The sequence below is a fragment of the Lynx canadensis genome, chromosome E1 (assembly GCF_007474595.2).
Source record: "Lynx canadensis isolate LIC74 chromosome E1, mLynCan4.pri.v2, whole genome shotgun sequence".
Classification (NCBI taxonomy): Eukaryota; Metazoa; Chordata; class Mammalia; order Carnivora; family Felidae; genus Lynx; species Lynx canadensis.
In genome coordinates this window covers 19001864-19017631 of record NC_044316.2, presented here as the reverse complement: position 1 = coordinate 19017631, position 15768 = coordinate 19001864, and the positions used below count along the sequence as shown (strand labels likewise).

Here is a 15768-nt window from a genome sequence, read left to right as displayed (position 1 = left end):
CAGGGATAGAGAGGTGTGGTCCAAAGGGTTATTACCCCAGAGGCATCCCTAGTTTGGGCTACCACGCTTTAGGCCACGGGGAAAAGACAGCGGAGTTATGCCTGGGCACCCAGGACAGTCACCTCAGAGGCTTTAAACTCTTGTCTGTCCCTCTTAGAACCCCATCCCTGGAGTCTGCCTGTGCCTCAGAGGGCCCAAGAAATATTAGCAAGCTCTTCATAGGAGGTACACCTGCTCTGCGTCCCCACAAACAGACCAGCCCTTGCCCCACACGTGCGGGAATCTGTTTCATGGTGCTTTAGTCCTTTATTTAACGCCAGGCACTGCCATCCTCCTAAGGATCAGCTCTGTCCTGCCTACAGGGTTTAGGCTGGATTCTTTCTCCACCCGGGAGTAGCCCACCTGATGGGATAAATAGTAAAGCTGGCATCAGCTGAGCCAGGGAAAGTGTTTTCCAGTGTTTACCCATGTAGTGTCACAGAAGAGTCCACGGAGGGAACGCCGAAAAGGTGGAGAGAGGTGTACGGTCCCAACACAGGCCCTCTGACTGCTCCATCTCAGGGGGGTCTTGGCATTTCCAACGGCTCATTTTAAAAGGAGTCAAGACGGCTCATCCCAGAGAACAGTCACCCCTCAGCTTGAGCTGTCCTGAAAAAGCACTGGATGGGGATCAGGACACACAACCCCCAAACACGGCACAGAGAGTCTGAGAAAATGGTGGAGGCATTCACTCTGACCTTGCCCCTGCCCTTTCCCCCTGAAAACAGGGCATAATCCCCTCCTGTGAGAGCCATTCTCCCTAGGCCCAGAAAAAAGGAGCATCCTTATCTCCAAAGACAAGACCATGGAAACAAACAGGCCTTGCTAAAGTGTCCCCCACCCTCCCCTTGACTACACTTACCTCACACTCTTTGACTATCATGTTCCTCCGTGACCGCCCTCTTCATCGAGCAGAACAAGCATAAACACCCCCAGGTCTAATTGCTTCGGGTCTTCATTTTCTTATAAAGGCTCCTGTGTCATGTAAAACTTGTATACGTAAACCTGTGCTGTGTGCTTTTCTTCTGTTAAGCTGTCCTTGTCAGTTTAATTCTCAGACCCAGCCAGGGACCCTAAAAGGCTCGAGGAAAACTCTTCCTCCCCTACAAGGTTCACCAAAATTATTTTACTTTTCCTTTAGAGAGGTTCTGGAAATAGAAAGGTCTGTCCCATGCTGTGGGAGGGAGGAGAACCCAAGGCATCCTTAAAAGAAAGGAACCGGCCTTGATGTTTCAAAAGATCAGGGAGAAGTGGGGGGAAGTGAGAAAACAGAGCTGAGGCATGTGAAGCAATTAAACAACTCCCCACATCTTAGAGCAGATTGAATTTACATTTTACTTAAAAAAGGGGGGGGGGTGGGTGGTGTGGAGTACATACACAGGGAGGAAAACGGGGTGGGAACAACAATGGTCTGAAATGGATTTCTACAATTTTCCCCTACAATGATCCATTCTGACTGCCGGGCAGTATTTCTCCTGCTGGCGGACAATATTCACAAGGCTGTAGACAAGGGAACTGCCAAAGTTTAGGCCCAGATGGAAAGGAGAGGAAGTTATCATATACAATGTAAGTTTACAATACACAGCATTTTCTTTAAATGATGTAACGCAGTCGCAGGAAGAAGTTAACAATACTAACACGAGAATAATCAAATTTTTGTTATCCATGTACAGCAACTAACTGCTTTACAAAAAAAGCAAAATAATACAATATATCATCACATGTATTTACAGTGTAGTAAATATACTTTTCTGTCAAATTTTACACAAACTATTTACAGGTGAATATACTGCTTTAAAAAAAATTGTGTGGCTGACACGAAGAGTGAATTTTTTTTAGAAGTCCATTGCATAACATTGAATAAGACATGCCTCATGATGCCTGGAGGGCTGGGAGGGGTGTAGCAAACGGAAAGCCAAAACAAAACGGAAAAAGCCTAAAACCTGCTAAGCAGGGAGGGAGTCCTGTGGGGGCGGCAGCTGACTGCTCCTGGGGGTCCAGGCGCCCCCTCCTCCTCCCTCCCCCCCCCCATCAGGACTGCACGGGGCTGGCATTCTGTAACGGGCAGGGGAGGGGTGAGTGGATGAAGGGCAGAGCCTCGCCGCTTTCCCCCGGAGCCGGGGAACGGCGTCACGATGTTGGTGAATAAGCGCGCACCCCTGGGATGGGGCCCGTGATAAAACAGGTGGGTTCTGCACAGCGATGTGCTGAGTCACGTTTGCCTCTTTAGCAAGTCAGGGGAAACATCCACAAACCCCAATTATGATGTTCTTTGTAGAACTCACATCGGATTACGCAAAATGGGCAACTTGCTCTGAACCTCAGATTTCTTGTGTAGATAGATGGTGGTAGGAGGCCTGAGAGAGTGTTTCATTTCTCAGGGGACGAGTACTGGTGAGGCTTAGGCTCATGTTCATTTTAGTTACTTGGAAAGTTAGGTTCTCCTCAAAAGTCAGAAGTTCTCTAAACAAGGCAAATTTTAAACCTTAGGGCGTTCTCAAATTTCCAGGATGTACTGATCAAAAAAGTATTTTTGCAGTTCAAAGAAGGCTCAATTTTGATTTGTGCAACGCTGATCATTTCGTGAGGTACTTCAAGTGAATTCATTCCATTCATTACACTAGAGGGAAATAATGAATAAATTTAAGAAATATCATACCTGGAAAAGTTTGTTATGGAAACATCACTATTTTTTAACAGAAAACCTTTGGCAGTTTCTCTATTTTGATTGGGAGAAGCAGAACAGTGTAACAACACCCACCAACACGCACCGAACCAACCAAGAGGAAAAACATGGAACCACAATGATTAAAGGCTCACATCTGCCTTTTATTCCAGGATCCAAGGAGTCGCGATACCTTCCCAGGAGCACGGGGTCGTGGGAGAACCACGACCTTAACAGCAGCGTGGCATCGGGTTGTTAAGGATCTACCTCTAAACTCAGCTCTAGTCTTAGCATCTTTATAGACTTAGTTGCTCTGTTACTATAAACACTACTCTAACGCAGCCTCTACAATAAAAACACAAATTTAGTTAATTGCACCTGTCTTCAATATTTTCCAACAATTCTATGTCAAAATAACCATTAACTTTAGTATTAACTAAAGTGTTTTCTTTTATTTTGGCAGATGGTTCTTACTTTTCCGAGACTGTAAACAAATTAAAAAAATTAAATTCTTGTTATTTCTCAATATCAAAAGCAATTTTATTTACATTAACATATTACATTGTTACTGTGTGGATAAATGTGAAATGTGTTATATTATTAAAATCAGAACACTTCAATGTACCATTATTTCTTGATTTAGCTGTGGAATTTAATTTACTGAAATCCGCTCATGGAATAGCACTACAGGAGGCTCCCCTCCCCTACGTTTCTTTCCCCTCCCAAAGCCATCACATCGGAACATAAAAAGGGAACCTGGGAATAGGGGGATATTATCTTTTTGTAATAAATACGGTTCAGTTCTAAATTGGAACATCCGGATACTACGACTGTGTTCACTGAAGTCAAATCATTTTGCATACTGCAGGTACCACCCAAAACTTGGGTCTGCATTACCAGGGAAATTCCAACACCAGGATAACCCATACGGTTCAGTATAGCAGCAACTGTTAAGGTCCCCTATTGTCACACTAATGCAGGCCGGCCCGTCCTTTCACAGTGGTTAAATGCAGTTCTATCATATAGAACCCAAATGGTTTGCTAAAAGGATTCCTGATTTTTTCGGAGGGGAGGGGGTGAGATCACAAGACACTTAAAATACATGTCGTCAAAGAAACTTTTGATAATATACACCATACTCTGTGTTTCTGGGAAAGTCATCCGACGAAATTAAAAGCATCGGCTACTCTAGAAGTCACGTACCATTCCATTTTGCTATGGAGCTAATGCAAACATTTACGAAAATGACCTTCAAGGAACAATTTCCAACACTTTGTTCACGGATTACCCTGCTCAGAATTATTTAGGAAAGAAGAGAAGGAGGGGGAAAACAGATCATGACTATACTTAGTATAGTTTTGGCTTACAAAAAACAGAAACAACAACTTTCAGCATACTTGAAGTTTAAAAGATAATCAACTGGAGACAAAAATAAACTAGTTTGGATGACTGAGTTTGGATAAGGCCTCAGAACCCGTCGCTTTAATTCGGTAACGTTAAGATATACGTGGTTATGCTTCCTTTCCTGTGATTATTGCTAATACTCGAGTGTTAGTATTTCTTAAGAACTCATTACAAAACTCTAAATCCCTCCACCCCCCAAAGTACCTTGCCTGTGGCTTTATGGTGTGAAGTCACTGAGGCTTGACGTCTACGGTTCCTTCGGTTTTGTAAGGTAAAAAAAAGTCCACAGCTAAAAGTCAGATTAAACATACCGGGGTTATAGTACTACTTGTCCCATGAACTCCTATCTCGAAAGGTGTGTAAGTGAGACTAACACTTTACTTTGTAGGACGAAGGAGGGGAAAACATAGAAGGCAGAGCTCTGTGCAAATGGCTTTCATAGCTGGCCAGTGGTAGCAGTAATCAAGAGTTCATCCTTTCTCAAAAGTGGGACGTTCTCAGTTCAAGCGTCCTGACCTCCCACTTTCTTTGCAGTTGTTCCGAACACCTGCTCACACCAGACACACCAAAAGTAGGAGAACGACAACAACAACAAAAGTTAAAGAAAAAGCAGCATTAGATTTAGGCAATGCTTCCAAGAGTTGATCATCTGGCAACATGGCAGACTCGGACGGGCTCCTCGTGGAACATGAAGTGCAGCGTCACAGCACGGTGGTGAGGGGTCACTGGTGAAGAGCCCGTGTAAGTTAAGTCTGTTTGAAAAAGGAAAGGAAGAAAGCTTCACACGATCTTCTTAATGCTATTACGTTTGAAACTGCCAGCGCTTCTTTGCTTCTGCACCTGGCTTGCGGATCCATGGCGAGTGCGCCCACTGTTACAGTGGCCAGAGGTGGGGGAGAGTTCAACGTTCTCCTTGTCGATCCCTGGAGAGAAGAGAAGCAGCCAGTTACTCTCCCTCCTCTGGTGCTGGGCTCCGGGGCTGAATCTCAGGACGTGTAAAGGAGGTTGCAACCTGGCAAATTGCTTTCGCGTATTTCATTGTAATAGCTGCTAGGATGTTTACTCACAAAGACCTTGCCACACACAAAACTTCACATTTTGTTAAGCAAAATTTGCTATCACGGCAGAAAAACAGCATAAGGAAGAAAAGAAAAAGAACAAACTGACAAGTTGCAAGGAAAAGCTAGAGAGGCAGGCGGGCTTGAGCTGAACGAAAGAAAGGCTAGCAGCCACCAGGGAAGACGAGAGCTCCTACCACCAAATCATACCAGAAGCTTCCAGCAGAGGTCAGCTTCTAGCCACATGGCCTTACCGGTGTTTAAACACAGAATACACTCTCCAGTTGCAGAAGATACTGAAATTTGTCATTTCAAAGAAAGGAAGATTTTTTTTTTTTTTAATCACAGTGCCTGTCTCAAAGGAACTCAAGTATTTACTGAGAATATATGACAAAGGTTATACTGTAGAATCTTTTTAAAAAATACTTATTTTGAGAGAGAGAGTGTATGTATGAGCAGGGGTGGGAGAGGGGGAGAGAGAGAGGAAGAGAGAGACTCCCAAGCAGGCTCCATGCTGTCAGCACAGAGCCCGACGTGGGGCTCGAACTCACAAACTGTGAGATCATGATCTGAGTGGAAATTAAGAGTTGGACACTTAACCAATTGAGCTACCCAGGTGCCCCTGTAGAATCTTTGCTTTAACCTTTTCAGCTCTGGCATATCACTTCATGTTCTGCACCTAAAACAGATGCCATTCGTTTCTTTCACGGAGGAGATTTAACCTCCAGAAACTGGGCCCTACGATGAATTTTATCAACAGTCCAAGCAGTGACTTCATAAAAGTAACCGGAAGCAAAACACAACATAGTTAATCAGATTAGTAAAGATTACAAATTAGGTAACAGAATAGTGGTGACCCTGGGAAGTCGTGACTGGAAGGGGGAATGCAGGTAGTTTCTTGGGGGTGTTGGCAATGTTCTGTTTCTTGATCCGGATGTTGGATTTTTAAGTGTTCACTTCTTAAAAGTTCACTAGGTTGTAAATTTGATCTGTGTATTTTTCTGTGACGCTTCAGCAAAATTTACCAAAATAATTACTGATTATACCCACCTATGGTATAACTTGGTGGGACAGCAGAAAGCTGGAGGGCGTGTTGGCAATTTTGTATCAAAGTGCAAAGTACTGGTCGATATTTACGGATACAGAAAGATGACCATGATTTAGTAAAAGTAGAAAAAAAAAAAACAAAAAAAGCTGGGAAAACACCTGCCAGAATACGTTATTTCTGAGTAGCGTTAATTCAGGTAATTTTTACCTAATTCTTATCATACCATTTGATTTTTAAAATAAACATGAAATCTGAGGATGAAAAAATACCCACTTCTGGACAAAGGACCATTTCAAGCCAAGAAGGCTTCATGTTACAGAAGATGGACATAGATCCAGACATCTACTTATTGGCTCATGAAAAGGAAGTGAATTTGTGATGACCTTCTAGGAGCCACATATCATTTAGATTTGGCCCTGAATTCCATTCAGAGCGTAAGGCCAGATGTGCACAGGCTCAACAGGGGTTTGCTGTCTCGAACTTGCCACAGGAAGGCGGACACTTGCTAGTGTTTCTTTATGAGAGTGTGCACCGGGCTGCAAGTCTGAGTGCAGAGTCAGACAGCGCCCCCCACCCCTCCCTAGGAGCCGAGCACAGGGAACCAGCATCTGGAATCTGTCCCGTTCTAACCATGTGTGCAGAAAGATGAATGGAAGAATGCGCACCACGGTGTTCACAGAACGCTTCTCTGGGTGACAGAATTCTGGATGAGCTTTGTCCTCGTCTGCGTGTTTATTTGCATCTTCCTCAGGCGATTTTTACAAAAATAATAACAAAATGCAAAGAAGGCTGCTCATCATCTCTAGCGTGCCCTGAGCTCTGCAGTGTGTGTTTGTGCGGGCTCTTTCCATTGCCACGCCTGTCTCCGTTAGATACGTCCAACCCATTTTTTTCTCCTCTCCATTTCCTTCCTGATGCCTTCTGCAGTCTCCTGCCAGAACTACTTTCTCTCTCTCTCCCTCCCTCTCTCTCTCTCTCTCTCCTTGCTTCTAGAGGGCATTTGTATCTCTTACAGTCTCCCTGCACCACCAGTTGTGTCTACATCTTATTTCCTCTATGCCCAAAAAAGCAAAGATTATTTATTATTCATTTTCCTTTTCCTTTAGGATCTAGTTGCTATCTTCTTCAGTAAATATGGGCTGAAGGGAATGCTACCAGTTTTAAATGTGATCGCTGTAATTCAGAGCCAAAAAGCGTGCAACCCCTGATCTCGAGGGTGTGGTGTCATATATGGAGTGGAAAAGACAAAAATAATTTTTTTTTAGCTTTCTCCATCCGAAATTGTCATGAATTCAGTGCATATGACCTTCCATTTCCTTAAATCTGCATGGGGCCTACAAGTTCAAGTCCACAGTTCCTTACCTGGGGTCCTATCCTTCATAGAAAGTTAAGATTCAGGCAAAACAAGGATTTAAGAAGAGAAGAGTCTGAAAACAACTGGGAGACAGCCATCAGGAGGAGCTCAGCGTGGGCAACCACGAGGAGGGCCCGTGGCTCTCTGGCAGCAATCCGCCAGCCTGGGGCTTGCTCTCGTGTGCACACCTTTGAGACAGCCTTGCCACTGCTGGGCTGGGCTCACTCCAGGGAGAAGGCACTCGTTCATTACACTGCGAGGGGGCAATGCTTCTGCGGAGGCACAAGGGCCTGCTCACTGATATTCCCAGAATGAAAATCACAGAAGCTGTAGTCACAGACTAAGTCACTAGGGTGAAGGTTTCTCCAAAGAAATACTAAGGATCTTCTATTTTCTGTCAAGCAAGTAACTTTCAGACCTCTAAATAAAAATTTAAAAGGCTTATTTATTTCCTGTTAAATGTTAAGGATAGAAAGCAAGCTATAAAGTTTTAGACCTTTACTATGTAAAGAAAAGAAACGGGAGGGAGATGTATCAAAATGTTAAACATTTATAAAATGTATAAAACATAGTAAAATGTTAGAGTGGTGGGATTAAGGGTGATTTTTTTCTTCTATGTTTCTGAATTTCCTCATTTTTTCCCCCCGAATGAGCACCTGTTCCATTTGGTTAAAAATGTTAAAGTATCACTGACTTTGTCCCATCACCCACAGCCAAAAGCCTCCAGGCTATGTTAGAGGTTGATGTCCTACTTCTGCCCTCATATTAATTTTCATCTCAATTCTTGTTATTGTATGTGTGTTTTCTTCCTACTCGGTGACCCGACTCTACAAGCCACACACAGGTAAATGTGGCATAACTGTTTCCTAACTCCACAGCAAAACTGTTTTACTTTAAAGGAGAAGCTGATATAAACATCTTGGAGGGTCATATGTAAGAAAAAAATCAATTAAAAATGCATTACATTTATACCAGGGTGAAGCATCTTGGAGAAGCCAAGTTAGAACGAAACAGAGCGATCATGGTGCCCAGTTCTGGCATTTTGGTTTCCGGTTTGCACATTTGAGAATTTTGGCAGCATTCTTTCTTTTTGCTCTCTACAATGACATCTAGAAACCTCTCTAGACACTGGTAAGGGATCTGGTCTTGGCATCCCAGAGGAAGAACTCTCAGATGGCCAGCCAGACTGCTCAAATGGAGACAGGATCTACCCTGGACCAGTACAGGCGATGCTTTAAATTAGGAAGCAGACTCTGGTGTTGCCCCTCTGAGGCTTTGCAGTCTGGTCTCTTCTTAGGCCCCTAAGCAATGGCTTACCCTTCTGACTCTCAGTGGGCACAAGAGCAAAGCTGCCTGAGGTGATAGAAACCCAGAGGCCACCACCTGAATGAAACAAAGGTAAAAACTTGCGTGGTCCTGATTTCCTAGTTTCGGTACCCCCCCCCCCCCATATGGGCTGTGGTCAAACACGCAGCCAGTTACAAACATGCAGGACAGAAGAAGCTGGAAATTCTCTAGAGCAGTGTATTAATAAGCACTATGCTTCAATGAATTGTGGTGGTTCCAGATAAAGATGAAATCCTAAACAAAAGGTGTTATTGGCCAGACTTTAGGAAATCAAGAAGGAAAAATGATTACATGACATAATAGTTATTGAAGTTATAAATCTATCTCCTCTGCTCGAACATGAGTTCCTTGAAGGCAGGTATCATGGTTTATATATTTTGATAGCTAGGAATAGGTCTAACCTAACATATAATAAAACACTCCATTTTTAAAATTCACCTATTTTTTTTTTAAAGACCAAAATGTTTTCCCCAAACTGGAACCTATACTTTCATGAAATAATAAAAGGACTGAACCCCTTTTACTTCTTGAGAAGCCAAAGAAAAATGGATTAATTTGTGAGAGGTCACACAACAAAAAGACTAAGAAGTCAAGTCTCACACCAGCTGCACAGGAGCTCTGGTAGGTTACCTGACCCCGCGTTGCTTAGTTGATTACATACGTAATACGGCAAACCTGTCAGAAAAGTCTTAAGACATATATGAGAAGGCAAACACATCAGAGGGCTCATTTATTACAGACAAGGAAGCAAACATGTCAGAAGACCCAGGTTTGAGTCTTGGTTGGATCAGAACCTAACTTTAGGTTTTAGTTCTTAATCTGTCAATTAAGGGTAAGAGTAGAATTGCCTATTTCCAAGGGCTGTTAGAAGAATCAGACAAGATAATCCATGTGAAGACTTCTTGCACACAGATAAGATAACCACTACAGAAATCAAGACACTCTTGACACCTGAAATAAAAAAGACCACGTGACGTACTGAAAGGAGTATTAGAACAAATGCAGAGGACTTGAATTTTACACTGGAACGTGCATGCTAGGATGTGTACTTAGGACAATGGGATTAAGCACAAAGCACGACCCTTAGAAGAAGAGGTAACAATAGCTTGTTCTTACGGTATAGTAAATACTTTCATGGAGACATGTTAAGTCCGTGTTTGGAAATATTTGTACTTTAAGCTAGATATACAAACTTGTAACTCTAAGAATTAACAAAAATTTTTATGGACTTTTCCTCAACTGCCATTACTTCTTTTTGTATTAGGTCTAACCTTTTTGTGTAATAGTTATAGGAGAGTAAAAGAAGAGGAGACAGCTTTTATAAATTAAACATAAGTGCATCACATTTTTTTCTTCTTAGCCCTTAGAACTAAGTACAGGCCGCATTCCTTTTTTTAAATATGGGGCTAGAGTACACGGGCAGCTTTAATTTGTAAGGAAATACTGGGATTGGGTTTATATTGGTATTGGGGGAAAACAAGTACTTCTAAGCTAGAAACTCTTCCTCAAACGACTTACCCTGCTCTCCCTATTAACTGTCCCTGGGGTGACCCTGCCTGCGTCGGCCCAGGGCTGGGACCGCATGTTCAGTGTTGGGGGCGGCGCAGGGGAGGGCGGGTATAAGCAGCTCCTCACGGAGACAGACTGCACGGCCCCGCAGGCCCAATAAGCACCAGACCTTACAGCGGTGGTGTTACAAGTGCCTCAGGTGCTAAGCCAAACTGTGCTTACAGGGATCGGTGAGTGAAGTCTCATGCCACGTGCCCAGGACGAGCGCGGGGTAAGCGGTATTTCGTGCAAAGCTGACGGAAGGATAGAGTACCTTGATGAGGAAACAGCTGCATGAAAACTGCCGATTTAGAGCAAGGCAGAGAAGCTTCACAGACACGGAATGGAAGGAAAAACAAAAGTGAGTGATGGCCACAGGATTTTTTAAAAGGGTGAAATACGAGTAGGTATGGGATGATTATTATGTTCCCTGGTTTTCAGAAGAAATCAGTTTTGAATTATTGAACTCTGACCATTAATCGCCTAAATATTACACTCTGTAAACAAATGTTAGAACTTCTAATTTTACGGGTAGACATGTTTTTACCACCTCCGTTAGAATAATAATTTTAGTTTAAATCAAGAATTAAACTAAAAAATTAAATGAAAAATTAGAAATTACAGCAAGCAACTGCTCAGCTTAAATTATTTTTCTCCCTGAAATACAGGATAATAATAACACAGAAAAAGAAGGGAAAAATAATCAAGAGAATGCCAAATAAAGGTCTGGGGATACCACATGCAGTTCCCTAAAACATTAAAATTGTTTCAGAGATTTTAAGTAGTCCCTAGAGAGAGGCCTTTAAGTTTCTTCTAAGAGGGAGACATTTTAAACCTGGTAAACGCATCAGGAATGTTACGGGCTCAGAGCTAAGTCTAAGTGTAGAGAAATGGTTTTGACACACTGTTACCGTGCATATAACTGTCAGGGCTACTGGCTAAAGAATGCTTGTAATTCCCAGTTGCTCCACCCAGAAGGTCTGCATTTCAGAAAGAAAGTGAGTAACTTACAGGTTTGGAAACAGTCCCAAAATAAAGTGGAAGGGGTGATTTAAAAACAAAACAAAACAAAACAAAACAAAACAAAAAACCCACTCAACTGAAGAGGCTTTTGTTCTAAAAAATTCATGCTCCAATACTAAGAGTAAAATAAGCTAATCAAAGCGGGGGGAAAGATCCTTTTTCTAGCAAAAACCATTTAAAATAGATCCCATGCTTGTTTGGGTTAAAAAATCAATTAACACCTCACATTATCTGAGGTCACAAATACGTTATAAAAGTTTTGTCACGACTGTTATGTGATTCTTCCAAACAAACGTCCCTTTGATCCATCAGAAAACAGTATAAAGTACAACATGGCAAGTCCCACAAAAGAGGTCAAATCAAAATAGTTATCTGTGTGCACTTTACCCCTCTTATTCTGAAATCCATTTGAGGGCAGGTATTAAGTCCTACTAGCTTCCCTGCTTCCTTAGGTCTAAAAGAGTTCCTTGCATGGATCTCTGTAGGACAAATATCTGGAGTTTTGGTTATTTTCCACAGAACACTGTAGTATTAATTTTGCACTTAAAAGCAAAGAACCTGTGTACATACAGAATTTGTTAGAAGGAAGTAAAAAATTTAGCTCAAAATCCAATACTGAGTGAGATCCATAGGCAAAAACCGTGATGTCGCTGGTGACCATGGTCTCTCTCATCTTTACGTGTCCCAGAGTGCCTTAGGGTACACCTCCAAAACGGATGTTCAAATGTTTACTGAATTAAATTACAGTGTGAAAAATACTAGGAGACCTTGGCAGAGTATCAATTAAATTTTAATACACTGGAAGTGGATCTGCTTAATTTCTTTTTAATGAGTACTAATTCCATCTGGATTTTATTTCTGATACACTTGCTCTTTAATGTGCACAGAAGATGCCAGGAGACTGCACTTGAAATGGTTATAAAGCACTCAGAACTACGGCTTTAAAAAGGCTTCTTTGCTCAGCATCTACAGGAGCCACTCATGGCTTGGCCTTAAGCAAGACAGAGGGTACTCCTCCCTCCCACCCCCGCCCCGCCCCCTGCCTGCCCCAACATTTTTAAGTGGATGGACCTGATTTTCTAGCTCTAATCCTGGTTCTTCCATTCAAGTCCAACTCTACCACCCTGGACCTAATAGTGGATTAAAAAATCAATTTGGAATATTCTTATATATGAGAGAGTAAATTCCATGCATTCTCTTCAGGGTTCTCTTAGTGGCATTTGGGAAAATCTGAAGAGGCAAAGTTTTATGTCCATTTGGCTAAAAGGTCCACAGTTAATACAATTTTACATGCACTGAACTCCACTGATGGCTCCACCGATGCCAAATTCAATTTCAACTAGGGAGGGAGTCAGGAAACAGCCATTTACACATTTTAAAATATAGATTTATCAAATAATCCTCCTTGTGCTAAGGGGATAGACAAGTGAGCTAATGATAATTTGTCAAGAAGAATGCATTTTCAGAGGCAATTGCTTTGTGTAAGTAAATGACCACCCCTTCCTCAAAAGCTGGTGGTTGATGAATTACCACCCAAAGTTTTTTTTATTTAAGTGAGGTTTAATGTTTCGGAGTGGGAGAGAGTTTACAAATCTCTTACCTAGCTGATTTGACAGCAGAGAAGGCTGGTTGGTGACCAAAAAGAAAATACAGCCGAGTGGCTGACCCTGCTAAGGAACAAAGATGTAGACAGCAGTGCCTTGATTGACAAGGAAGGTTTGCAGTGAAGAGCTGGGCTCTATGCAGATCAGCAACCGTGGCTTTTTGACATAGGACAACAGAGACTTCACTTGCTTACAGCTCAGGAGATTGGGTGCAGATTAATGTTGGGTAATTTGATGGCAAGCCACATTTGTGCTCCATTTCAGGGGGTGACATCGAGTTTCTTTAAATACTTACGCTTGGGACTTGGCTAATGGGAATGGAGATAGGGAAATATTTTGCTTTTTATACAGCCAAACAGCAAAGTTGAAATGCTAGGCTGAGTTAGGAATCTGGGTAAGATTCATCACCTCTTTCAGCCCTTTGATATCAGCAAATTCCACTCCATAAAGAACAGATGGGACAGGAATCTAAGATTACATGTAGCTAGAGATACAAAGCAGTATACCTAATTACAAATGAAGCATTAACTCTTACAGAGGTAATTCCATAAGAGCAAAAGACAAAAGTACAGCAATTATATATACATAGATAAACCAGGATCCCTTCATAGAGATGAGCCCACAATTTAAAGATAAAAATGGGTTTGTTTCATTGGAGAGTGACATCACTACTGAAAGGATAACCACCTTCTCCAAAAACATGCGGTAAATTAATCTGGTAAACCAAGGACACATGATTTGCAATTGAGAGCTAGGAATTGCTGAACACCACGATTTTACGTAATTAATTCTATTGCTTTTAAAGCTTCAGTTTCCTTTAAGAATAGTGGCAGGTTTCCAGAGTGTGGCAGTCCATTCAAGCAGCCGTCTGAAGAACTACTGGGAGTGACAATCCTGGTTTGAAACCGTAACCAAAAAATTGCTTCTCAGCCTTTTGGCTAAGAGTACGTATAAAACTGTAACAAACACCACACATACTATTTTCTGATTTTTATAAACAGTTCTATATAAGAGGTTGCAGGGTAGGGCTATTTTTTTTTTTTTTTAAACCAATACAGGATATGAGCAATTAATCAACTAGCAGGGGAACCTGTACTGTTACCTTTATTCTCAATCTGATTACTTTACTGTCTCCATTAGTGGGCAAAGATGGGCAGAAATCTCCCTAACAATTAGTCCGGGTGTAAAAAACAAAAAAGAGTTAATATAAAAACAAATAATCATTTTGACAGGTTTAACACCACTTTAGTAGCCCAAGAGCCAAAAGTTTGATGGAAATAGACCAAACTTCAAAAAAAACAAGAGGACAGTATAGACAGAGTCTACACATTTCTGATTGTCATTAACATTACAAACAACAAGGAACCCAGAAAACAGCCCTATAGAAGAAAAGGAGCGGTGGACTTAGGGTGAGGCAGGTGGAAGTAATGAGACAGCAATAAATAGACACATAAATGAAAGAAAAAGGGAGATGAAGGGAAGGAAGAAAGGTGATGGATACGTCACAGATATGGAAGACAATGTATGCGGTAGAGCACTAGCCTTGGTTCTGGAGAAGAACTGCGTGATAAAGCAATTACCTTCACTCTTCTAAACCTTAATTACCCCATCACCCTCAACCCTGGCGGGCCTAGAACTAAATTATCTCTGTAGTTCTCCTTAGCTCCAAAATGCTAAGATTTGGAGGGGATGGTAATGGTGAGGGAAAGAATTCAGTGGCTGGAATATCTAGAAGAAAGTGTATTTTAAGTTTTTCCCTGGCTTTAATGGTTGGAACACTGATAATGGGTCAAGATCACAGGCATACCCTAGGGCAGTGCCTCTCACACTCCAGTGTATGTAAGGATCACCCAGGGTGTTTATTAAAGCAGACTGCTGGTGGGGCCCCACTCTTGGACTTTCTTATGTAGGAGGTCTGCAGTGGGACTGTAGCACCTGCATTCTAGCGAGCTCCCAAATGACGCTGATGCTGGTCTAGGAATCACACTTGGAGAAACACTGTCCTCTGGAATAAGGGACAGAGGGCAAAGGAACATGGTTATATGCGGAAGGGAAGTTGGCCAGATTTCTTTTATTTCTTGGAGGAAAAAAGAAATGCAGTAAGGTGACTGATAAATAAATGCTGGACCAAATGGTTTGTTTCCTCTGCTAACCAAAGCTTTGTTGTTGACCAGAGCTTAATAGATGGATACAGGTTATTTAATGAGATGGTTTATCATGCGAATTGGCTATTATACTTGCCGAGTTCTTCAGGCCTTCGAAATTATGCATGTTTAAATATTCAGGCAAAACTAGGATTATAAACTTGGGGGTTCTACTTATGTGTCTTGAACATCACAAAATAGGAGAAATACATTACTTGGCTTTTAAAAAGAAAATCCATGCTAACACCTAAAAAAGAACAGCGTATAGTACCTTTTCCTTATAGAATGAGCTGCTTCCTAAGTAGAATTTTCAGATAATGGAACTTTAAACGCAAAACCTTTTTTAAAAATTTTTTACCATTTCAGAAGGGTATCATTCTGAATAGCAAACATGACTACACAGAAGCTCTCCCTCACTACCCACTGTCATCATCATATACAGTGGCATCAGTTCTGCCCTGAGTAACACCTTTGATGTGGACAAGAGGTGTATGAAAACATTCACTGGGACACTGGATGAGCCCAGGAGTCGGT

The 15768-nt window shown here is 41.9% G+C and overlaps 1 protein-coding gene across 4 annotated transcripts in view; it reads right to left on the bottom strand.

Moving 5' to 3' along the window:
* Positions 1-1350: 1350 nt before the first annotated feature.
* Positions 1351-15768, bottom strand: part of NF1 (neurofibromin 1) — a 251040-nt gene continuing 236622 nt past the window's right edge. For all 4 annotated transcript variants that reach the window (XM_030295711.1, XM_030295713.1, XM_030295712.1 and 1 more), the window contains one exon: positions 1351-5031. In XM_030295711.1, the coding sequence (XP_030151571.1) occupies positions 4889-5031 (143 nt within the window). In that variant the 3' untranslated portion in view covers positions 1351-4888. The remainder of the gene's footprint in view (positions 5032-15768) is intronic.